This window comes from Thunnus thynnus, chromosome 1, assembly GCF_963924715.1.
Source record: "Thunnus thynnus chromosome 1, fThuThy2.1, whole genome shotgun sequence".
Lineage (NCBI taxonomy): Eukaryota > Metazoa > Chordata > Actinopteri > Scombriformes > Scombridae > Thunnus > Thunnus thynnus.
The window spans coordinates 29,589,870-29,616,733 of record NC_089517.1 but is presented as its reverse complement, the minus strand read 5'-3'; the positions used below and the strand labels follow the sequence as shown (position 1 = coordinate 29,616,733).

Sequence of the window (26,864 nt, the reverse complement as noted above, 5' to 3'; positions counted from 1 at the left end):
TTCCAACAGCCTTTGAATGCAGTCTGGCCATGAATAGTGCATGTTGTTTTGTTTTTTAGATTCCAACTGTCTGCAAGTCTGTTTTTGTTTGTTCCAGAATAACTTGGAAGGCCTGTACACTTATGTGCATCCTTTAAGAAAACTTTCAGCAGGTGTTGTGCTGTTTAGCCTAAGGTAAAGATTCAGCCCTGAAGGTAAATTCACCAAACTTTGTCAGATCTGATGCCCTCCCATTTCTTTTGCCTCCGTTATCAGAATCTGTTTTTTTTTACCCCTCCTGTCTTTAATGCACATACTTTCACTGTTTGCCCTCTTTTTGATCCAGCCCCCTTACGAGTCAGGACACACATCTTTTTTAACCTGCACTTTAATGTTATTAACGGGACATTTTATTTCACTCTAAAAGTCAGGACATATTTTGGCAGCCGGTTCCCATATTCCCCGTAGCATGCCACATGAGGTCTTTGGCATTATGAGGGCTGAAGAAATGTGAGACCCGTGTTGTAAATGTCTCGGAAAAATATACAGGGTCGGTTCTCCTTAAACTATCACAACCGCTTGGTGGTTGATGCACAGGCCATTCACGCAAAACTTTTAAAGATGTAAAAAGGCAGCGGCATGTCGGTGACATTTCTCCTTCTCCTGCTGCTGAGACATCATGCGGAGTCTGTGTGTGTGTGTGCACCTGTGGGTCATGAGTATGAGGTTCTGAACCCACATACACACACACACAGATACACCTCACCACACCTCCATGTACACATACCTTCACACAAGTATACAGTGCGGGAGGCGAAGATGAGGCAGGGTCGGGAAACAGTTGTGAAATTTATTTGGGCATACGTATAGCTTTTATCCCAGTTGCCATTGGATTTACGGGTCAGAATGGAATGCTGCCCAATGAAAGGTACTTTGATCCCTCCACCAGGTTGGTGTTTTTATTGAAGGAGCTCTGTATGGCACAGGGCATCTTTTAAAAGGTTGTAAGAAACCCCTCGGCAGCCTCTTGAAAATCATAAAAACGTGAGACGTCAATGAAAATGGCTACCAGGTTGCTGTGACATCTCAGCCAGTTTTGAATGCATTTATTTGTTAAAATTAATTCACTAATTTAAGCCTCAAATACCTGGTGATTCAGTTTGTATGATTGGATTTAACTGTTTGTTTTTGTCATTCCCTACAGTCCATTACTGTATATTATTGCAAACTGCACATTATAACAGTTGTAGATCGCCAGTTTTGGAGAGTTAATGTATTTTGGCCATATAATTCCATTATACAAGCCAGCACTAGTGCACTAATTCTCATCCCAGGAAGTGGTGTAATAATTCTTACATTGTAGCGCCCAAGTAAATGCATACATTTTTAATTGGGAGTTTGACAGTGACTTCATTGAGTTCCTTTTTGAGTTTCTTTTTTAACCACAGTGCTTTAGTGTTTGTGTAGTTTCTATAACTTTAGTCATACTATACATTTTGCCCTCCACGCCACCTCTGCAATCAGTTCTGATAATGTCCCAAAAAGTTCAACCCTGAATATCTATGAATAGAAAATAAATGCTGAGACTATTGATAACAAAGTAAGTATTTAAAAAAATACTCAATAACAACATGTATTAGGTTCCTGCTGCTATTCATCAATCTTTTTACTGTGTTTGTGTTTCACAGAGGCGGAGGTTACTGCAGGAGTTGGGGGACCAGAAGATCCCCTTTCTGGGACCTTCAGACCGGGGCTATCAGCAACTGGTGAGTCATTCCCAGACACAGTGACATTTCCAGATTATGCAAATGATGTCTAGACTTATGAAGGGTCTATAAACTGCCTTTTGCCTAACGTAACCTAATACTACAGCTGTGTACCTTGCAATATTTTGCTCAGAATAAGTTGAATTGTTATTTAGTTTTAGTCAGATTTGTTGTGATTTTATATGATGATGCTGTCATTATAAGAATGTTTTGTTTCCTAGTGGGACTCCAGCTACACTGGCCTGGCTCTGAGGAGATCCTGCTCGCTGCCTGCTGAGCTCCATGGCCGAGTGCAGGCAGCCCTGCTCACTCTGAGAAGAAAGGGCTGCCTCCTGAAGGATTTGGTTCGTGTCCGTGACAGAGATGTATTCACCGCCGTGTCGCGGGCTCTGCTGGGTGAACCGGGCCACACCTATCGCTATCTGGACACGCGACTCTTTGCTATCCCTTGGCACAGCGAGGACAGCGAAGTTAAAGGACAAAACTGTTGTGACCCTGACCTGAGGGCTGCTTGCAAGGCATTGTGGGAGCTTAACACCTTCTTCTGCTCTGATGTCTGTCAGCTGAAGGAAGGAGACAGGCTAACACAGTGTGTGAAGACGGGGGAGGTAGAGGCCAAACAGAGTGAAGAAGGGGACACAGAGTCTAAACACAGTGAAGACTCCAAGAATAGTGAAGGAGGGGACTCAGAGTCCAGGCAAAGTGAGGAGGGGGACACAGAGTCCAAGCACAGCGAGGAGTGGGACATTGAGTCGAAACACAGTGAAGAAGGATGCTCTGGGTCCAAACAAGAAGGGGAGTGGGAGACTGAGTCCAAACACAGCAGTGAGGAGGGAGAGACCTCCCAGGTAAAGCCGGCTGAAGCGGCTGTAGCAGCAGGGTCGGAACAAAGTGAAGGAAAATGCCCCGCTGGGACACCAAAGGGTGTCAGTGGCACACAGACTGAACCTGTGGGACTAAAGGCCCAGGAGAAACCTGTGGCCCAACTCAAGTACAGCCTGTCAGATTACCATATTGAGGAAAAGGGGGAACAGGCCAGTGGGCAGGGCTGTTCCCAGCCCAGTCCGCAGCAGGTATGCAATGATTCGGTCAAATTCAATGTCACCTTACTCAACTACATGGACCCAGCAGCTATGAGCCAGCTCAAAGAGGAGCCATACTATGGCATGGGGAAAATGGCGGTAGGGTGGCACCATGATGAGAACCTGATCAGTCATTCGCCAGTGGCTGTTTACAGCTATAGCTGTCACGATGACAAAGGTAAGACTCAAAGCTGAAATTGCTTTCTTGTCATAACTAATTGGATAACAGTAGTTAGTAGTAGTAGAGACATACATCAATATGTAACACCTTTGAATCTTTTATTCAATACTTTAATCCAAAGTATCTCTTACTAGTCTTTGGCATTTTGTCTCTGAAATTAGAATTCCCTTTTCTCTTTAACTTCAATATCCCATCAGCTTATCTCAGTTGCTTTATGGTGGATCAGATGCAGCTAACCTTGTGTATTATGGCCCTACAGCAGCGCTGTAGCAGCTCTAGACATGGCCTCTGGTGAGGCAACCATCAGATCCATCTATGTGATAGTGTCAGGGCATTATCAAATGTCATCACTGGCTTGCTGCTGACAGTCTTATCGCCGACCGTGCGTCGGGAGATCACAGACATTTGGATCTCAGCTCTTAACACGCGCTCAATGGCGCAGTCTAACAAACAGGCCTTATCACACACACCGCATCCCATCTAAATCATTTCCCCAAGAAATGATCGATGTGCAATTATCTGATATGGAAAAATGAGCCCTGCTTTGATAAGTGTTCCTAGACTGTACTGTATGGATAATACGATGTCTCCTAATTATGGAATGTGCACTCTTTCAAGAACTGATAGTATTTGCTGATTGAGCTGATAGAGCATCTCAGAGAGAGGAGAACTTCGCCTTCTAGAGCAAATACAAAACAACTGTAGGAGAGGTACCACCATATCAAAAGTGTTATATTTAAAATATTAATAAATGTCTGAGAAGGGTCCTTGTAATTTGTATGTCATGCGTTTGTATACAATAGAGTGCAAAATACATTTTCATCCATTGTAGAAATAATACTCAAATTTACAGCAGTAGTGGTTGTTAAAACTGCATCACACCTTGCCTTAGGCCTGTGTTTATATTGTAGACAATTTCAGACCAAATTAATCCATTTTAAAATAAAAGTCTAGACCATCCCATGCACCTGAAGGAAGAGAAAAACGTGATTTCCTGTTGTGGATGGACATAAAGGCGCAGCTGTAGTTTTCGCAGGCATGCAGAACAGCCAAACGTGGGAGCTCTACACAGTCTGCATCTGTATCTTGAGACTGTAATTTTACAGTATCGTACAGGTGCAGTGCCAACTGCTCTGACATCCCAACACACTTTACAGCTGGGCTCCCTTCATCTGGGTTTCTTAAGCAGAAACACCTGCTCTAGAGGTCTGCTTCGATGATTTGTTCTAGGCCATTTCAACTCTGACCCTGTGAACACGGGCTTCAAACACTGTGGCATAACACCTTGCTGCGCTTAGCAGCTGTGTCTTTTCTAGTCCCGAATGACCCCACAGCTCCAGACTTTAGAGAGGAAAGTCTGGTCAGAGCTCCACAGAGCGTTATTCCAGTGGCTGGCTCTGAGGACTCTCAGGACCAGGCTAATGAAATTGTTACCTTGAGGAATGTTGCACTTCTACAATAAGGTCACGCTTCTTACATTGTCCTTGAGAGAGGAAAGAAACAGCACATTAGAAATCTTAGATGTACAGAGAGCAGATATTTAGTATGACTCCTACTTCCTTTGAGATGCTTTTCTTCCATTTGAGCCACCTCACCTTGTCTTCTGCTTCAGCCAGAGAAGTGTTCAGTTGTGTTTTTCCCAGCTACGCTGATCCAAAGGAATCTGCCACGACTGAGTGTTTTCCGGCACAGAGGATGATCTTCCACCATTCCAGAGGCCTTGGGGAGTGCTGTCATTAGCTGGCTCTCAGAGCACAATGGCTGGAAATTAAGTTACTATTTATCCGTGCTGAGCAAAGGAAAAGGCAGCTGTGGGGCAGAGAGGCCCAGAAAGACTTTAGTATTGATTTTACTGAAGGGTGTTGGCCAGCCAAGTTAAATCTTGTTTTCTTAGTATGCCATGTTAGAATGGAAGGAGAGAGAAGAACAGGGGAGGTGGTTACAGTGAACGGGTTCAGAAACAGGAATATCATAGGATACCTACCATCCAATAACACACTCTCACACACTCACTAAACAACATCAAGGGCTTTTATCCAACAATTTCCTCCTGCACAGCATAATGATAGCATAAAGATCCTGTGGTAACAGCCAATATAATCACAGCAACACATATCATCTTTGCTCTGCTGTTAAGTGATTTTTACTTTCTGGAGACAAAGGCATACATCTTACATCCCTTGTTTGGGTGGTGAGGATTAAATCATTTCTCTCCCTACTCTTTTAAAGTGGCAGCCCTGCATTTCATATTATTTATTTACTCTTTGCACTGCATTACCCAGACATCACTCTGTGCTTTTACATCTTTTCCACATATTTTTTTCTTAAATTAGCTGATATTATAACATGATGAAACAAGTGTATGCACATCAAAAATGTGAGACATTTAAGTGAGACGGCGTTGCACTTTTACACTCAATTTAAGTCATGCTGGCTGAAACTGTCAACCCAGTGCCTCAAATATGAATATAAATGTAAAATGCGAATCTTACAGTGAGTTGGGCTGTGTATGACTGACAGGTGAGAGCAGTGAGGGAAGCAGCAGTGAGAAGGCATGCTGGAGGATTGGGCTGAAGGTAGCCTGGGACATTCACACACCTGGCCTGATGCTGCCACTGGAGTCTGGAGACTGCTATTACATGAGAGGTACTGAGTCTTCTCTATAAACACACACACACACACATGTAAACACATTGCTCACACAACTCTGCCACATTCACCACCATGTCTGAGTTTGCAGGAAGGAACATTTTTATTGCCCTGTGTTTTAGTGTTTCTTGTACTTTGTCCCAAATGACCCATGCCAGCAGGATGCACTTGAGTCTCACTCTCTTGCTCTATTCTCTTCTTCTTCTACCCTCTCTGCAGGAGAAAAACAGAGCCGAGGTGTGTGTGCGTGCATGTGTGTGTGAGGCGCTACTTGGCCTGAACACAGAGCTTTAAGGTTCCATGAAATTGTGTGCATTAGAGAGGTTAGGAAAACCAAATGTTATTTTTTGAAGTCCTGTGACCCAGTGCTGACTATGTCTCTATGGAGAGGACAGACAGCGAGTCACAGGGGTGTAAATCATAGCTTAATGCTTTTGGCTGCAGCAGACACCTCCACCCTCCTCTTTTCAGTCCCGTGGGCCCTTCCAAAGCTTTCTCATATTTTCTGAGTGTGAGGACATTTATCCACATCACAGCAGAAGCTTGTGTACAGATGTACGAGGAGTTAGGACCCCCGGTTGGATGGATAGGGGATTTTTTATTTTTTGTTATGACGTACTGATTTCACATAAGTATAAAAAGATGCGCACTTCTGTTTTCGTTTATTCTAAAATCTATTATTGATTTCTGTGTTTTATTAGCTACAGATAAACAAAATTAATATTTTCACTAATATAGATAACTTTCAGATAGCATTCTCCCTAAAAAGATATCTAGCTTTGCCTGCTATTCTTTTAAACCGTGATGCTTCCTCAGTGGACTACAGAAAGGATTTAAATTGAATGAAAGTATTAATCTTGAACTCAATAACTTGTAATGTCTACTCAATATTCATTGTAATATTTAACCAATACAGGATCTAAATAATTTTGATTACAGTATTTATCAGGGAAATAATGTGTATAGTGTTTCTGTATATTTAATTTACCTTTAGAACGTTTTAATCACCTTTTATTTCACCCATGTTCGTATGCAAAATCACAGCATTATTTCTTTTTTCCTCCTTTTTTGTCTGCAACTAGGTTTTGCTAATCCTTGTACTGCAACCCTGGTTACAATTAAGTCCACTGTAGGCCAGTGGTGGGTTTAGTCATGGTTTCTAACAGCATGACTTAACCTGATATATCAATATATTAAATTGATTTTCTTATTTTCATATTTCTTTATTTTCTTATCTAATCTGTTAGTTGTCTGCATATGTGGTAATATATGTATGTGACCTAATGATCAGACTGTACTGTGGATAAAAGAGCAGTGATTTTATCGCTTCAACAGCAAATACGTGTATCCATCTGGTGTACAATAACATGTGCTGTCAGTGTTTTTTATGAAGACACTGAAACCCTACTTGTGCACTCTGCATACATGCCAAATCATAAATACACCGCTTAGATTTAAAGCAGCTTTCAGCTTTTAGGAATTTTAAAAACCGTGTCAGGGCTTTGGAGTCTAGAGTATGTAACTGACATGATCTACAGGTTAGGCCTATATCAAATACATTTTTTGGAAATATGCTGTATTTAAAGTATTCTTTCTGTGTGTTTCTTTGATGATCTTGTTGCATTACATTTTGAGCTCAGGAGGACAAGTCCGATGATAATATTTCAAAAACTACAAAAAGTACATTTCCTTGAAAGAAGGTTTTGTTTAGCTACAAGCAAATCCTAATAAGTACTGTTGATGTATACAATACTCCCCCCAGTATTTCACTGAACAGTGCACTGCCATATGTTGCCTCTACAGTTAATTCAGAGCAATTCCTAGTCGTCATGAGGTTGTGGGAAAGGTCGACAGTATTTGCTACCAGGTAATTATTAGGTGGTTACTGTTAGTCACTAGTGTGATGAAGTTTTGACATCACTTGCACCAAATATGAACGATTAAATACTTCAGATTACTTTAAAGCAAATCAAAAGTTGAATACGTCCATATAGCGAACACATCTATCTAACGTAATATTGTCAAGTTTGGTTGGGTTACTTATTTATCTGTTAGAATACCCACTAATAAGTATTTGTCAACCTGAATATATTTTTTACAAGCAAGAAAAAGGAAGGTTTTAATGAATTCCTGAAGTTGACTCTTTGAAGCTGCTATGTTTTCTTCTGAGAGCAGCGATGTCTGTACCTAATATTCAGCTTGACAGGGCTTGAAGCCGACCTCCTTTAGCTGGATAAGATTTACAATAGAACAGTCAGTTTCAGGCCAGCCATGATAATAGAGTGATGGGCTGTTGTGCAGACCATTCTAATGGGACTTGACTGTCGCGGATCAGTGGGGATTTATGCTCCACTTGGTGAGTACGCCCTTGAGAGGCCAACTGCTGCACAACGATAGCGGCTCACACAGGCCTTGGCTGTCTGTCGCTTTGTGGGTCTACCTGAATTAAATACTTGGCACACTCCATGAACATATGCACGCACCTATAAATTTGCACAACTCACATGCACAAAAATACACGCTCTCAGACATGCAAAAGGTCGCAGTCCTTTGCGTTTTCATTTGAGAGAGGACATATCACCCCTCCCGTTTCAAACACACACACACGCACACACACAGGAGCCACCAATAAACCAAGTGTTAAAATATATTGTTCCAGTGTTTTAGTGACATATACCATATGATAAGTAGTTTTGTGGTATTAAAAGAAAACTACAATGGTGTATAACCACAGACACCATAATGTCTTTTCAGCACCATTTGTCGCCGGGTGGCCCTTTTGAACTGCTAATGTCTAAGCCGCTGGAGGCAAATTGAATCACCATCATTTCCACCCAAATGGAATTTCAGTGGTTAAAAAAGAACAATGCAAGTCTTGACACCAGGCCTGTTCAATAATCAGATTTCCAGCTCCCAATGCACAGGGGGACTGGAGAAAAGAGTTGACCCAATATATTTAAAAGCCTGCTTCCTGGAAAAGGAGGACAAGTGGCAGCAGGCGCAGGGGTTGAAAGAAAGATAAATATTTATTACAGTTATCGAGTTTGCCTCTACTCCCTCCTGATCCCACTGACGCATCAGACGCGCCAAGAAAAGAGCAGATTGATGGAGATAATTTGTTATTGGATATAAACAGTTTTAAAGACGCAGAGTAATTCTGCCCAGAGACCTAATCCTTCACAATCTCATCAGGGTGAAGAAAACACCAGCAAGTTGTTTTGTTTGTCACCATCTTTTTTTTTCTCCTCCACCAAACAATAATATCTTCCTCCCAAAGCATTTGGCTGTTTGACTTTCAAATCACAGGCATTAGCCGGTGTACTCTTGCTCAAGGCGGGTGTAAATATGCACATGTGCTGTGAATGACAGCTCTGTCATGGCTAAATTAATTATTGGTATGAGGCAAATAATGGCAGAGCTGAGAAACATCTATACACACAAAGAAACACATGGAGGGATGCACAGGAAACAGCAGTAAGGCCTCTTTGTAAAGCTCCTGTGATATTGGACAAATGTTTGTTGGTATGGCTCTTCCATCTTGACAGATTGAGCGTGATCTGGTTTTGTTTGGTAATTAAAATTATAGTACAATGCCGCTCATTCTATTTGATTCGATGCTGGACCAAGCGCAATCTGTCTGAGAGTACATGATTTAGTTGTCATGTTCACTCACGCCCTGCTTTCCATCTGTTTGGCTATTGTAATCACTTCTTTTCTTTTTATGGTCTGCTTTATTCTTTATTATAATTAATTAAAACCACAAAATAAAATATTAACTCTCTTTTAACTGCTCTCTTCTACTCTCCACTACTGAATATTCTCCTCTTCTGATCTGTTCTCTTGTTTACTCTTCTTCGCTGCTCTCTTGATGATTGTTGGTGGTATTGTTAGCATGTTCTGATAGTTTTCTCTCGCCTGTATTTACCAGATGATCTGAACAGTACCCACCAGCACTGTGTCCTAGCTGGAGACACCGCACGCTTCAGCTCCACTCACAGAGTGGCCGAGGTGAGAAGCCACCAGCCTTGAAAAGGGAAAACGCAGTGTTTTGAATTTGTCGTGAAGATGCTGTATAGCATGCCGACTGTCTCCTTTGGTTTCAGCGAGGACTTCTGTTGATACTTACACGCTCTTTCAGGGAAAAGCTTCAACATTGTGTCTGGTAAACAAAAACATTCAAAGAGTTATGTTTCCAGTGAGATGGAAGGATTCCACAATCTCATATGAGTGGAGAGAAATTGCAATTATATGAAAGTTTTTCAAACAAGCCCATATACTTGTTGTGTTATTCACTGATACTCTCCAATGAGAAAAACATAGGGAATCATTTATTAAATAATACCTATATAATATTTCAATCATGAACATACAATCATTCTCTAAAAAGTTTTAATATGTACACTGATACAAAAAATATGATATTGACAGCAATGGATCATGATGTTCCAAGAGAAATTTGAGGGTTAGTCATCGAGACCTCTTCTTGTACATTTCAGTAGTTTTATATGAAACTTTTAATTGTCTTTTGATACTCAGGGTCAAACTGTAGCTAAACCCTACACTTTAGTTACGTGTATAACACTGGGTCTGTCCCTTTTCCTGTCAGTGTTCCAGTGGGACCCTGACCTACATCCAGTCACGGTGCCAAGAGGCCCTGTCCAACCTGCACACTGACCCAGAGACAGGCTCCCACAGCCTGCTGGCCCTGCGGCCAACCACGCTACAGAACTGTGAGGAGATTCACAATGAGGTGGGGACACGATGGTGTGTTTTCATCTGCGTGTGTGTTTTTAATGATAGCACATATGTTTGTACACCTACAGTTTTCATGTATTTAATGTGTGTGTGCATGAATGATAAGCTGTATTTGAACTAGCACTGTAAAGTCTTCAGTAGAGTTAACTTTTAACTTTTTAGCATCAGGAAATATTTGCTGTTTATTTTTGCACCAGATGAATGTGGTTGACCACATTGGACAGCAGAATAAATGCCAAAAAACTTTAGACAATAGCAGTCTTTGAAAGTTTGAATATATCTTTCTGTGATCATGAACCTGCCTGACACTTTCTGATATTGTCCTTATGCTGTAATCCTCACCCATCTGGTACTCCAAGGAGGTTAAAGACGGCTAAGAACCATCTGCAGATATGACAGGATTTCATCAGAACAGAAGCACAGTCATTCTTTATAAATAACACGGATAAATATCTAGTGAAAGAGTTTAACTCATCTGAACAAATCTATGAATTTGCATGAACATACACATCTATGCATCCAGTGCACACCCTCTGGTAGATCTACTAATCTATGGTAGAATGATAGTCAAGACCAATTTCGATATTACAATGACACCAATAGATGTAATTTAAGAAAAGTTTACATTACTTCTAAGTGAAGTAATGTTAACTTACATCTGAAGATATGACAGGACTGATCAGATGGATGTAAAATAATCTGACAATACAGCATTTCAATAAGTAAACTGGCAAAATATTGTATTAGTGTAGTGGAAAGTGTACTGTGTAATATGGTGAAGTCAAAGGAATTGATCAGCAGAAAACATGCAGCACTACATTTAATCCTGGTTTGATATGCCCTTTCTATTTCCCCTGCATCATGGGATTTACAGACCATGCTGTGAGTCCTCTGATAGCAGGTTAAAGCTTTGTAAATGGCAGAATGGGAGCCTGCCAGCTTTCCACCCTCTACTTACCTGGTTGTTTCTACTCAGGGAAATGTCTCCTATATGAAATCCAGGTTGTTCTCATTTGTCCTGGCCTGTGATGGATCGTAAGGCAATAGCCTCTCCATATGTTATCTAAAGATGGAGTCATGCCCCGCTCCCCTCCCTAACCCCTTTTCAGTCACAACAATGAGTGATGCTGGCTTGGGGTATTGAGGGGTAGAGTGAGGTCAAAGAAGACCGCGAGGGGCACCACCAGCCCCCTGTGTTAGCTTGCCGCAGGCCAACAGTTAATATAGCACTTCACCTCTCCCCCTTTCCACTCCTGGGCTCAAAGCGCACATCCTAGCCGACGCTAGCACCCAGGCCCCTCAGTGGGACGCCATGACAGATGAGTGTGACGTAAGGTTGTTTAAAGGTTGTAGACAATATTAATTATTCAACACTGCCAAACAATAGGGCTGTCTGTGTCAGGAGGAGTGCTGCGCTAGTTGAGCTAGCAACACCTGCTAGCTTGCCGCATAGCGCCACAGGATTACTAAGCATAGGCCCCCACTAGGAGGGCAAGGCAGGTTTATTTAGGAAAACAGGATGCTATTTATAAAAGAGCAGGTGTGCGAGTATGTATGTGTGAGTGTTTAAGTAAGGGGGGGGGGGGGGGGTGCTCTCGGGGGCTCAGCCTACCCTACCTGGCACTCGCAATGATCGATGTGGCCATTTGTTTGGAGTTGCCCACGAGAGCAGAACACCCACTTAAATGATGTATTGTTGGTGGAGTTATTTATGATGGCGGCCCACTTTGGCGCTTGGCGGGTGCATATTGCACAGGTCGTGTTTGACATGGACGACCGAGGAGCGAACAAGCCTGAGACGCGCAGGCAGCCTGACCTGAGCAGTGCCTTATGGGCCTTTCCTTAAAAAGTGCTAAACAGCAAGCTAGCACCGGCTGACGTGCCACAGATATTGTGTAATGTGGTGCAACGGAAGGGGGGGGGGGGGGGGGGGGGGGGGCGGCGAGTATAGGTTGACACTTGTCAGAGGACGTGGGCGGGTCTGACGATGATGAAGCAGAGCGTCTGCCATCTGAGTATGAGTGTTTGGGGATGGGGTGGGATGTCGAGTTGAAGTAGGAGCTGATGGGAGACAGAGACAGAAATGAAGAAAACTCAAGTTCCCACCTGTTTGTTAAGCGTGGTCCCTCTCACTGTCTCTTTTTAATCTTACCTCCTGTCTTAGGTGGCGGTGGAGGGGAGGGGGGGTTTAGTCTAACATAACATCGCCACACGGCCTCCGCGTGCATGTTTGGCTTTGAAATGCTAATCCCAGACGCAAACGTCTTGTCTCATTTAAAGCCACTGTGTCACTTCCCAGGTGGGTGTGTGACAGAGTGCCCTGAGGGACCCCCTCTAATGATGCTAGTCCCCCCCCCCCACAGTAAATATTGAAGGGAGGGACAAGGTTTTCCCACATGTTCTGGCAGAAAGTAAACTGTGAGGAAGCAGGTGTGTGACCTTCCAAATGTCCTGTTTTCTTGGCCAAAATGTCTCCCCAGGCTCTCAGGTCTTTGCCTGGCTTTGAAACACCTTACCTTAGGGGCTTATGCTGGCAATATCATTGTAATCTTGTAAACATATTTTTGCTAGCAGATCTGTGCAGCCTGTAGTTTGTACTTTTTATTCCTCTTGGATTTACCAGTTTTATTACCCTTTAACACTCTTTTTAATTCATGTGAGACATTTTTATTGTTGATCGTAGGGGTTTATTGTAGTTTTAATGGTTTTTATGTACTTTGTAAAATTGTTTTGGAATTGCTACACAAATAAAGGGATAGAGCATTGTATTTATATAGATAGAACATTGTACATATTTCACTCGTTCTGAGCTCTGCAGAATGACAATTTAGGGATGTACTGTTGTTTTTCAAAGATTAAATTTACTTTAATAATTTAATTTAATGATATTAGTCACACTGATATCAATGAGCTCTTCTTCAGTGGCAGCGTAGACAGCAAGAGCACATGTAGTTGTATTTTTGGCCTGTGGGAGAGAAAAAGAATTCAACGCTGCTATTTGTTTGGATATAGATAGAAATGGAAATGTGTACAGCAATGTGTGCATGTACAGTATAACCTAGCTTGTGTGTGACCAGTTGGGCAAGTGTGTGATGAGGGTAAATTGCGTGACTGGTCGCTCACAGAGAGCTGGGGGGACCAGTTCTCCTGGCTGATGTGTGAGGAGGCCGGGAAAGGTAAACAGAGGACGGCAGAGTGGGATCGATCCCACTCTCATCAGCTCCCACCTCAGGGCCCTGGCCCGGAAATTGATTGGGCTCGCTCAGGGAATACCGTGAAGGTGTGGAGAAAAAAATTGCGCCTCATTAGATGGGAAAAAAGGGGGCTACTTCACTTTAAATCCAGAGTTTCTATGGTGGGCAGCTGGACGACTAATGTGGGGCTAATGTGTAGTTAGTGTGTCCATCACCTGGAGAGATGACAGCGACTGCCGCAGGGGAGCCACTAGCTCCCCTCTCACACCCCCACGCCGTCTTAGAGAAAAACTAGCCCTAACAACCACTCTCTCTTTCACACACACTTTCGATCTGTCTGCCCGGATAGGTGGCATTTAGTCAGAGTTCCCCTCTTGGTAGCTCTCAGCTGGGTGGCCAAACTCCAAATGCCACATAGCCAGCACTCCTCAGTCGCTTTAGATGACCTGCTTTGTGGCTGCCACTGGCCTGCGCAGTGGGGGACAGGCAGCCATGTCAGCTCAAAGTGGAGACACAGGTTGGTTTCTTCTCACAAAAGGACAGGCAGACAATCAGAGAGATGGAAGGAGGGACAGACAGAGAGAAAAGGACGTCCGATATCGGCGCTCGGCGGCTTTGTTGTGTGTTTGAGCTGTAGTGATCGAAGGGGAGTGGATTTGCAGAGTGTTGAAGGGACCATAAAGGATGACATTTCTTTGAAGGGTGGGTTGTATGGAGTGACTGAAAGGCTGCTGAGCAGTGCCACTGGCTGTGTATTCTCCCTGACATGCCCCAGTCCTTGCATGTCATCCCTGCTGTGATCAGAGCCTTTTGGAAGCAAATGGCAGGATGATTCTGTGCACAGCTACTACTCAAGGCAGACCTCACTCAAGTTGTTTGCGCAAATCATTCTCGCCCTTTGTTTTAACTTGCTTGGGTCGCTGGATGGTAGGTGACTTGCCTTATAATACAGAGCAATGATCACTAGAAAATTTCAATGTGGCATATTGTTCCATGGCACTTGTATTAGCAGGAACTGGGATAATCTGGACTTGATTTGACTACAATATATTTGGACTTCTTACACCTCAACAATTACTCTCATATACAACATTGCATTGATTTATAATTTGGGAAGTTACATAATGCCACCTGTACCAATGCAGGAATTGTCATGTTCTTATACTTCATCAAAATGTTGCAGTGCGCAGGTGAGGGTGGATGACGAGGGATCCGTCTCTTGTTTCCAGTCACTGACAGCATTGACTTTTGAATACTTAACCAAGATCCCAAAACCAAAAAGTGGTATGTTTCATCATCCAACAAAACATATTAGCCAGAGCAAATTAGTTGTGTATGAATGTATATGACATTTGAAGGAGACAGGGTTAGATGAGAGTGGAGGATTGGCTCATCAAAAAAAAAACTGAGCTACATGAATTGAATAACATGTGCAGGTCGATCAGTGAAACAAAAATGACACTTATTTAAAGCAGAAATGTAATTTTCATTTAATGGGACCTTTTGGGTAGCACTCATCCGCACAAACCTTGTCGCAACTATGTGTGACTCCACTGCTTTAAAAAAGGGTCTGGTGTGTACACTGGCTAATGCTCTGTTAGAATAACTGTAAACAAAATAGTTTTCATAAAAGGAACAATAGCAGTCCCATTCGAGATGCGACTCCTTTGTATGCAAGTACATTTTGTGTTGTACAGTTGTCTACGTCAATATGAAATGGAGCATGCATTGTTTTGGGTGGATGATGCTTTGTAGGACGTTTTGGGGGAGGGCAACTCACAGTGTCTTGCATTTAAGTTGGCGGCAATTGGGGCAATCTTTGACATACACACTTGCATCGGCAATTGTATGCACAGACGCTCACAAAGCCACTCACACAACTATGTAGACAGATACATGCAAGGGCGCCAACACACTGACGCACTAACTAACACAAAACATGCAAACGAAAAGACACACGTAGAAATAGATAGGCTACACCTGGCTACACGAAGCATCCTTGCGAGGATTAAATCAGCACTTCAAAAGAGCAGGAAACAAAAACACTCCCAACGGAGGAGAGGGGAGCGGCTCGGCAGCCGAGACTGTCATCTCCAGACAGAGCGAGGGAGCTGGAGAGGAGGGGAAGAAGGGAGGAGAATGAGGAGAGGAGGAAGAGGGCGGAGTTTTCAGGTGTGCTGACTGGAAGGTGTGTGTGTGTAAATAGACGTGCATATTTGTGTGTGAATGTACTCTATGTCTGTTTGTCTGTATTTGGTAAGGGTGTGACTACTGTGTTGAAATCAGCAACATTTACATGGTTTGTGTTAGGACTATTTTTTGCATATGTCAATATGATTATATCTTCCGTTTCAGAGACCTCATAAAAATTTAAAAAAAAAATGTACTCATAAATAATCTCATGGCACACAAAATGTTCAGCAAATAAAAGCAATGAATGCATTTCTAAGTGAAAAAAAGTATTTTCTTCTTGCCCAGAGTCATGCATAAATATATTCGATGTTTTTAGCCAGTTATTTTAATTATTTATGTTTACAATTTTATGAAATTAATCTCTATTTTAATTTCAAATAGAACTTTACGTAAAAGAAAGAAAGAGGCAAACACTGTGAGGCAGTGAACATTGTGAAATATTGAATTAAAAAATGTGATGTTTACCAGTTGAAAAGTCTGACAGCTACTCTCAGAAGATGACTCATTGCAAAATTAAAACATGTTATATTATTATTATTTTTTTTACTGAATGTTAAGTAACTTTTGGGTGACAATGGGATGATTAATTTTTTATGCAGTTCTACAGTTTGCATTTTACAGATCCTAAATGATATAATTTTTAACTTCTTCTGTTCAAAGCTGACATTTGGGGCTGTCAAATAAGGCTGAAAGTTTCTCCTGGTATTTTATAGTTTAGTATAGTATATAGTATAGTTTGTTGACATACATGACTGTATGCAGTTCCATATATGTTTCATATGATAATTTCATAACTTACAGTAACATATTAAATTTTATTCCTTTCACATTATGTCATGATTTAATGTTTTATGCTTTCATTCAGGAGCAGTGAGCATTTTTTGACAACTGTATTTTACAATCCCAAAATAAGAAGAAAAAAATCATAGTTTTTTTTTGTCACTTTTGCGGGTTGAATGCTGGGAAAAATGTCTGTCTTAACTCAAAATTTCATCCTGTTTATGTGTGTGGGTGTATGTGTGTGTGTGTGTGTGTATGCAGGTGGAGTTCGAGTGGCTGCGACAGTACTGGTTTCAGGGCCAGCGATACGCCCGCTTCTGCAGCTGGTGGACCAGACCGATGGAGCAGCTGGAAAAGGACTGGAGGCTCATGGAGACCATGGTAAAGCCGCTCAGAAACACTGCAGGTCACATGGCTGCATCACAGTCTGCTTTCTCAGCCTGCGTAGTTCAGTTATTATGAATATCAACTCAGTGTCACGTTACCTTACAAATGTTTAGCTGCTTAAATTTAATATATTTGCATTTTATATTTGTAGGCCTTTTCTTTTCAGCTGTTGTTTTTTTGAAGTTTTTAGACACACCATCCTCAGTGCATTTTTTTAGAAAATAGATGGAAACAACAACAAAAAACAAAAAACTTTTTCTCAACATTTTCTTTTCAAAAATACAAAACCTGTTTCTTATGACAATACAAAAAACCATATTTACTGATAGTAACAATGACCCTGATATTAATAATATATAATAGTTTATAGTGTAAATAAAATAAAATACCCAGAAAAATATAATAATACCCAGAAAATATTCTTGAAAATAATAATAATACTAGTAACAGTAATAATAATACCTTTTTACCATTTCCCGAAAATATGGGCTGCTTTATGACTAGTGTAGTTATTTCTGTCATTTAATAATAAGGGTTTTCACCTTTCTAAATGCTCAACATGCCTCTGCTCGTGTGTCTTACACAAACTACACGAGTGATCTGCTGTCCAATAATGCTCCTCACAAGGGAAGGTGTGTTTAAAATAACATGATAGATTGTCTAACTTCTCACCGCGACGCATTATTAAGGATGTGTCATGTGTTTAATCGTAGCCTCACAGAAGTTTTATTAGAGAGGAACGTGGGCACACAGCTATTAGTTAGACACCACTGTAAAGGAATCACTTAGTAATGTCAGACTCATAATTAAGTCACCTTAGTCACAGCTCTTTACTGTACATATGTGCTGCACACACACACACACACACACACACACACACACACATACATACATGCACACACACACAGACACACAACACTGTATCTAAATAGCACACAAACACACACAGATACATACTTGGTCTCGCTTTCTCTCCCGCCCTGCAGGTTTTTACGCCGTCCTTTTCGCATAGCTAGATTTCAAAGAGTGTGTGTGTTCATGTATGTACGTGTGTTTAACACCCAGACACCAGAAGCAGCAGGGGGCACTCTTGTATCACTGTAGCAGCAGCAGAGGGAACGAAAGAGCCGTGCTCCTCTTTTCCTCTCTGCTCCCTCTTTCTCTCTCTCTCTCCTACTGTCTCTTTATGTCTCTCACCCACTCCTGCTGTCTCTGGGAGCTCTCTGTCTCTGTCAGTGTCGAGCGCTGAGCAGTAATCACATCTAATGCTCAGGCGGGGATAAAGACAGGGGCTGGAGCAGAACAGTACTGCTGCTGCCGACGCCGCTCAGCTCTAGTCATAGTCTCTCTCTCTCACCCTCTCTCTCACAGTCCAACAGCCTGGCGGGGGAGGGGTGTGTGTGTGTGTGTGTGTGTGTGTTGGTGGGGGGGGGTAGGTTAGTAGACAGGGGCTAAACTCATCTAGAGCTCCACCTCCGGGCCCAGATGAAGTGTGTGATTTGGACCCGTATTTAGAAAAGGGCATCAGTGAAATGTGAGGTCTTTTTCTCTTTCTGTTGCTGTGTCTCTATCTCTCTCTAATGGACAAGCAAACCATATCCACTGTGTGTGTGTGTGTGTGTGTGATTGTGTCTCTCTGTGTGTCCACATGTGGATTTCTGTCATGCAGGAGAAACTTAGCATCAGACTTCACACAATACAGCAAATAAAATGTGAGGATTTATTTTTTTTTAGGAAAAAAAGTTGAATCAGTAAATTAAGATAAATAAAATAAACATAAGTACTTAGATTTATATAGTGTATATATATTATTAATGTAAAATTACATTTATATGTTGCGTTTTTATATATATTTTTTAAATTACTTTGACATGATTTTGTCAGAACATTATTATTATTATAACTTCAAATTAATGACATGGTGTCAAATTGGACAAAAGCAAGTATTCCTTCTGCAGAAAGGCGTATTGAACCTACGCAAAAATAATACACTGGTGAATGCATAAATGTAATGATTCACCATAGTGATGAAAGACAACATTATTGCTCTCGCAAGCAATATTTACATACATGCATCGACCTCTGATATGCTGATGAAAAGCACTTTATATATGTGATTTATAGATTTTCCTTTTGAGTGTTTTGATAGCTGTGGCTTTTCTGCAGTTAGATTAAAACACATTTTCTCTAAACTACTTATGTAGGCATCCCCGCACATTCCTTTATTGCATATATTTTACATTTTGAAGCTGGCAATCGACAGTATAGTGTAATTTAGTGAAATACGAGTGACCTACTGCGCTGTGTGCTGATGCTGTTTGCCATTTATTTATTTAGATTTGTCTGCCGTTTCCTTCCTGAGTATATTTTAATACAGCATTATTTTTGTCAAATTTGATATCACCGTGGGTATTTTAAAATAACAAAAATACGTCTCTTCAAATAGGGCTTATAAAATGACACTATGTTTTACCACGCGCTGCGCTGTAGCAATAAAGCAGACTATTGTTTTATCCTGCTAAAATAGCAATACAAACAGCCATGCTTCCTCTCTTTATTGTCATATTTAGCACACAGGGTTTTGCGGGATGCGCTGGGCTATGTATGCGTTTGTTAGTCTGTATGAAGAATATTGCAATATGGGGGGGACTAGCTCCTGTTTATGGATACTGTCTCTCCCTGGGGCTCCCTCTCTGCTCCTCAGCCTGTTGTCATGCAAATGCTCATCCTTCCATTTGAATGACATTCTGATAAAATACATAAATAAATATATAAATAAATAAATAAAGAACCGAAACAAAACAAGTCCACTTGCTCGCTCGCCTCTTTTTCGTCTCCAAACTGGTACCTCATGAATTCATGTGCTTCCTTGATAGAAACAAAGAGACAGGCGTCGTGAATAGTGTGTGTGTGTGTGTGTGTGTGTGTGTGTGTGTGTTTGGGGGGGGGGGGGTGGTACCATATGTAAGGTAAAGGTTTTTTCTGGAGGGTTGGAGAAGGACATTAACTTAAAGGTTTTACACTCCCCTGTGATCCAGGGTACTGAAGTCCATTTAAACCTGCCTGGCTTGCAGCCTTGTGTTCCCCCAGGACTCTGCTATCATGGCTATCATACAATAGTGACATTTCCTTAAACTAGCAACAATGAATAGCTTCCGTCTAACTCACAATAGACAGAGAGTCTTGGCTTTATGCAGAATATTTTAAATACCGGTGTGGTATTTTTTATCTTTCCTCTTTTCACTGTGGGGGAGAAGCGACAGCGACGAGCCCATGAGCACATCTCCCTTTTTTTTTTTTCTTTTTTTTTTCTTCCTGTCCTGTGTGTGTTGGTGTGTGTGTGTGTGTGTGTGTGCGCATGTGTCTGTGAGTGTGTATATGTGTGTGCCATTGATGTTAATGTATGCACTCGGCATGACTTTAATTGATTTAGCAGCTCTGCTTGCACAGTACAGCTTTTTCCCTAATTTGTCACTTTCCTGACTTCTGTGGCTGCTCATCTCACAACTTCAAAAGCCACCGCGGATGCAAAGAGATTTCAATGCACTCCGTCTCCCTCCCTTTCCTCTCTTTCTCTCTCTCACTTTACGTTCTTTCTTTCTCTTGTTCTCTCTCGCTCCCCGCTATCTCTCCATATCTCTGTCTCTTTCTCACACTTTCTCCCTCATTTGACAGGAGAACGAGCCTTGTAGATGGAAATCTTTTCAACACATATCAAGGAAATTAATCTACTTTCATAATAAATGGGATCCACTCAGTTGAATATATTTGTATATTTCAAGATGTACAAAACAGGAAGTGGTATCGGGGCCATGTCTTCCTCTACTCTGTTCACCCAGCCTGTCACTCCCTGTTTTCCAACGGTTTGGTCACGCACGCATATAAATATACGCCTTACACACTCTCGCTTTTCTTCTCATTGTGTGACAAAATTTACCTCTGATTTATAATGGAAGCTGGCTTTTGCGTGCGTGTATGCGCAGGGATGCGCTCGGTGACCATTTCATCTTCTCCCTTCGCTTTAATAACAGTCTTCGGAAACAATCTGGGCTGCTGAGGAGGGTTGCACCGCAATCATACACAGCCTGGCCCGGTCGCCATCGATAGCTGATTAGGTTATTGACCTAACGTGTGGAGGGCGAGCGCCGAGGAGCGGTCGGAGAGGGAGGGATGGAGCTGTAGGGACAGTCTGTAGAGACAGAGACGGAGAGAGAGAGGGAGGAGAGAAAAAATAAAAAAGAGAGAGAGGTTGTGTGTGTTGGGAGGGAGGAGGGGTTGGGAGGGGGGGGGTCAATGTAAATGTTATTGCTGTGTGAGCTCATTTGATCAAAGTCCTGGAAAGGTTAAGCGAATCCAATCTGGTTTTGTATGGCAGAGTGGAGACACAGGCGCTAGGGAAGAAACCCCCAGGACGGAGAACGGATTATCATATTGGCGCTGGAGTAGCAGGGGCCTCCGACGGACAGTTTACCCTGCCCGTAATGCGTTTAGACAGCAATTGGCCTTAATAACCTTTATTGACTTCAGCGGGTCAGTGCCAAGAATCTAATTATCAAAGTGTATCAATTTCATTGGAGTTTAGAGTTGCACTGCTCAAAATAATTATTTTAAGGTCGGGCCGGGGCAATTAATCCCCTCTCCACTTATTTGATGGCTTTGTAAAACATTATAAATGTTATGGTTTCTGTTGTGCGTTTCACCGTAAATAATTTCAGGGAGCAATTTTTTGTAATGCATTATTTGGAGAGCTCGCCGTGCTGGTCCAGGTGGGGGGAAAAAAGGCAGCACATTTCCAAAGCTAGAGGCCACAGCTGAATCACGTCGCATATGTTTACCAGCAATAATTTTTCTCTTTCGCTCACTGTTTTACTTGCGTATTTGGGCAGAGTTTTATACCCACTTTATATGCACACATGGAACCCAGATTAATTATAAGTGTGAACTAAGCAGTAAAGTGTTTAAAGACCATTTTTATTGCTCATTATGAAGCCATTTATTATCTCTTACATTAAATCACACTCTGTTTATTCATCATATTGTTTTGCATTTTGAGCTCTATACAGCACAAATAGGCTTATGCATTTATTATATCCCAATATTCCGCGGTTCTGATGGATACGCGGCACATACAGAATGCCTCTGTGTTCATGTGTATGCATATATGTGGGCTTGTTTGTGTGTTTATGTGCGTATGTTTGTGTGTTGGGATATGTATGTGTGTGGCTGTAAACTGTGTCCACAGTGTGAATGAAGGAAGTAAATGTGCAGCTACACAGTAGTTTATCCTTCATTGACAGTCAATATGTGCTGTTACCTGGATAGTAGCAGCTGTTTTTCCTTATCGCACAACATAGACTAGAGGCCTAATCCACGCGTTCATTATTGCACAGCCTTGTTTACCCGCGGCTCTATATTAGCTTGCTTGCTTTGCCCTATTTAGACGGAGATGTATAAAAAAGAAATTACTCAAAGATTATTGTTATTATTCATTTAAAGAGGAAATATATGGCTGATAATACATTTTACATCATGCAGCAGCTTGTGTTTGGAAATATAAAATGAAAAGAAGCAGGAAGAGATGGAGAGAGAGAGCGAGAAAAGAGAGAAGGGAGAAAATGTAGCGGTGCAAAGGTATTTGCAATTCTCTTTGAAGTCCCTATTCAACAGGGTAAGCTGAATTTTCGGCAGTGCCTGATAGTGTTCTGCGTAAATGCTTAAACCCCTTTAGAGAATTTTCATGGGCAGATACGCGGCGGCTTGAAGGGAGCGTTTATGTTACCTGGAGCCAATGCAGCCCGCAGCTTTGTACCTAAAGATGTACACTAGTAGTGAATAGAATCCCACAGAGGTTTGTCTATGACAGAATCTCACTGCCACATCGCTGTAAGCTGAAACGGGGAAAAAAAAAAAAAGAGCTATGAACAGGTTTAACCCTGTCACTCTTCGGCTGGCGTCTCACAAATACATTTATATACATGAACACAGACCTGGAAGGACAAAAAAACACAGGCCTCAATATATTATTTAACATACAGTATGTGCAAATACAGCAGTGCACATTTAGGAAAGTTTAAAAGAAACTATAGCTGCAGTTCAAATTTTCTTTTTTTTGCTTAACCTCCTTTCATGGATTTATTTTAAAGCTATTACATTAATACAATATTCTGTTCTTTCAACCTCAAGTGACTAAAAACTAAAATTCATTAAACACAGTCAAAAATGGGACTTGGCTTCACACAGCGCCACAGTCTATGAACAGACACATTCAAATCATAATTGCTTTTGCTTTCTATGTATTACTGTCTGTTAGTGAACAAAACCTGACAGCAGCTCATCTTTTCTTCTTGAACACGATTCCTTTTCGGAGCCCCTCCTCATTTTAAATGATTAAAACAATCCCTCATATACCGTATGTATGATTATTTCCCAATAACAGGATGTAGCTCATTGTCCGGAAAGCTAAGGTGGGAAAGCTGTTTGCATTTTCATTCCTACAATAGACTTTGACCTGAGTCAACTTGTTTTGCGCTGTGGATGACTGCGTTTGGAATGTATTTGAGGAACTTAGCCATCATTGACTTTGTGTCAGTCCTGTGAGTCATGTCACAATGTGAAAACCGCAGATGTAACAGTACCATTGTTTTACATCACCGCTGTTTATGAAGTAAAATGAGCTCATCAGAAAAAAAAAACCCTCATATTTTAGTCTTTGAATGTCAGCTACAGTATGGAGTACCCCTCATCTTAACAGTGAGGGGGTGGGGGAATTTATTGACAGCGGTTTGGATAATTTATTTTGTTTGTCTGTGAATTGTGATGTTGACAGTGTTTTTACTGTATCAGCAGGCTCTGAAGGCGGCTTGTCTCGTCTTCTTAGAAAACAAATGAGCACTTTACAGAGCCTGATCTGCCTTATCCGCTTAGTAGCTCCCTCAATCCCTGCATTTATTTATTTACTTACTTATTTACTTACTTATTCATTTACTTACCTCTGTATGGATTTGGTTTGATTTGTCCCCTTACCCACAGCTACCCCCTCCTCTTCCTCTCCCTCTCTCCTCATCCTTGGCCCCGATCAGCAAGATAAGCCTTCAGAGGAGGGGAGATAACATCCATTAAAGTGGTAAAGAGGAATTATGGGGCAGCCCAGATTAATCACTGCTCAGCTTAATCGCATTCAGTGCGGACGGCGGGGTTGGCTGCAGGGCCCTGCTTCTTCCTGTGTCATACCAACAGAGAGAGAGAGAGAGAGAGAGAGAGAGAGATGCAAGGAAAGGGTGTGTGTGTGTGTGTTGAAGTGCCTCGATGGGGGAGAAAGTATAAAAAAGATGAAAGCAAGATTTCAGAGCATCTTATAGAAAAGCCCGCCCCTCATATAGTTGACTGGAGACATAACTACTAATCGGCACTTGACATATAATTATTCCACTTCTTTGATCCAGGTGTAATTGTTTACTCTTGCAGGCAATCATGTGAAAGCGGTGGAGTAAAAGAAATTTCCACAGACACAAGAAAACCACATTGATTTGTCACTAAAAGCAAAAAAAACCCCTAAACTCTTGTTCAATTTATGTTGTGTTCTTGTGACATGTTAGTCTTGAATATTGAATACATGACTAAAGCTTGTCCATCACTTGTTCAATATTTCTCATTGGGTTGATGGTCGGAAATGTGCACATTAAGACGTGGTGTTGAGCTATTTAAGCCAGAGTGAACAAAAAATATTGCTCTCATACTCTGAACTCTGAACACGGCCTCTTAACAAAATAATTTGAATCTGAATCTGGATCTTCATGAGCTTCTGTGATCCTCATTATTGTTTTCTCTGCACTTCAAGTCATTTCACATTTACTTATACAGCTCCTAATCACAGTCTCAGGCTGCCTTCCCCAACCATAGGTCATAAAAGTGAACAAAAAAACCTAATTAGGGAAAAAAAAAAAAAAGGAACATAAATCAAAAACCTCACCTGTGATATATATGCTGTTAACACAATACAATAAAAACAAAAGAAACACAAAAAGGTTAAAAGCTACAAATTCAAATATCCCTGTTATACCAAATGACACTTTTCATCTTTTCATCTCTGAGGAAGGCTTAGGCTGTAAGGTCTACAGTTTAGGGAAGAGTTGATCCTTAATCAGCTTTTTGTTCGAACGTTGCAACCAGCACAGAAAAATAGCAACCTCTTAATACCTCAGTAGCTCTAATTCTTCAAAATCACTAGAGCAGCTATCGTGTTAGGGTTTTAAGTACATAAAGCCTCCCTTGAAAACAATGAGTGGAGTGAATAGGGTGATCCTGATGGGAAGACGGTGTAAAATTGTTTGATTCGCTTGAAGAGATGTGAAGAAAAGGAAGAAAAAGATGTTGATGATAATTGTGGCGTTTTATAGGATGAAGGGGGGTGTAGGGAGGTGGAACAGGGAAGATGAAATGAGGGAGGGAAGGTGTGACATTATCAGAAGTGAAGGGAAGAAAGAGATAACGGTAAAGATTTAAGTCAGAATCAAGAGTGTATGAGAGAAGGTAAACAAGGAAGAAATGAAAAGCTGATGCTGTAGACAAAGGGATGTGAGTACAGTCAGGAGGAAGTATAAGTCCTCAGAGCATTCTGGGAAGTTCCATGCCTTGTTTTTTTTTGACTGTGCACCTTTCAAAACAAGGCATATACAGTATAAAGAGGATAACCCAACAGAGATCAAACCTGATATGTGTGTTTTCTGGTAAAGCAGATTCTCTCCCTGGTGAAGTCTGAAAGGAAGATCCCCTTTTGTTTATAACCCGAGGTCTGTTTTTGTAGTTTTGACCATCGTGCCTGTTGGTTATGTTAACATTTTACTCACCAGTTTCACTTTTGAAATCCTAACACTGGTAGCCACTGCTTTACACCGGATCACTGTTGGACAAGAAACGTTGATTTTCAGAAGATACCCAGTATAACGTAGCTATCAAGCATTATTTCTGAGTGTGCATTCCAGATGTTTTCATTGTTTCCAAAACCAGAAGCAAACACACTCAAAGTGTCCATTATAACTGTCCATTACTCTGTAAATCAATGTGCACACACAACTTTGGTAATTACGATAACTTTGTTGAACCAAGAAGTTGCTGTGCAAGATTAGATACTGTGCATCTAATTGACTTTCACAACTGACTGTTTGAGTAATAACTCACCTTTGTTTTTACTGGACTTGTTTTAAACCTGTTGGATCACTCACATTGCTGCTCTGTGCGCTCTACCAGTGTTGCTGCGTCACTACATGTCATTGATACACTTGGCGAGTAAAATGTTTTCATAACCAACAGACAAAACTGAAAACAAAACCCAGGCATAAAAAAGACAACTGTCTGAATGCACCATTATGTATATATATTTTTTAAAAAAAAATTATTTCTAGGGTCATTTAATTGGAAATGAGTAAGACTAGACTGGAATGACTAAGCTATTATAAATTGTTTGAATTTGACTGTGAGCCTCATGCATGCATATGCAGGTCACTGGGATGTCAGAGAAGTTACAGACAGGAATACGGAAGCAGCTTTAACTTTTATACTCACAAACATCAAGCACATTTTCAGGCTGTGCCACACTGGTGAAACTAAGAGTGGCCATCCTTCCAGGTGGTGAAACGCTTCCACCTTCCTATCCTTCCCCTGCAGATAGAGTGATCTGATGGGTGGTGTTAAATGGGCGAGATGTAGGACAGTGTAATTAACGCTAGTCCTTTAGCGGGCCCCGCCTCGCTCCGCTGGGAGCGCCAGATATAGCGCTCATTAATTCCTATTTGTGTGTAATGAGAGGGTCATGTTGGATGTAATAAATGGCTCTTTTATTTGGGCGAGAGCTGCAGGGCGGCATCCTCTCCTGGCTAACAATCTCATAAACACCCTTTAG

General features: G+C 41.5%; 1 protein-coding gene across 4 annotated transcripts in view; it reads left to right on the top strand.

The window, feature by feature from the left end:
• Positions 1 to 26,864, top strand: part of fto (FTO alpha-ketoglutarate dependent dioxygenase) — a 121,045-nt gene that overhangs the window by 18,805 nt on the left and 75,376 nt on the right. For 3 of the 4 annotated variants that reach the window (XM_067594817.1, XM_067594834.1, XM_067594841.1), the window contains exons 2-8: positions 1,668 to 1,745; positions 1,967 to 3,005; positions 5,529 to 5,654; positions 5,877 to 5,894; positions 9,586 to 9,665; positions 10,264 to 10,407; positions 16,841 to 16,960. In XM_067594817.1, the coding sequence (XP_067450918.1) occupies positions 1,668 to 1,745; positions 1,967 to 3,005; positions 5,529 to 5,654; positions 5,877 to 5,894; positions 9,586 to 9,665; positions 10,264 to 10,407; positions 16,841 to 16,960 (1,605 nt within the window). The remainder of the gene's footprint in view (positions 1 to 1,667; positions 1,746 to 1,966; positions 3,006 to 5,528; positions 5,655 to 5,876; positions 5,895 to 9,585; positions 9,666 to 10,263; positions 10,408 to 16,840; positions 16,961 to 26,864) is intronic. The other variant, XM_067594826.1, reaches the window with a different exon arrangement.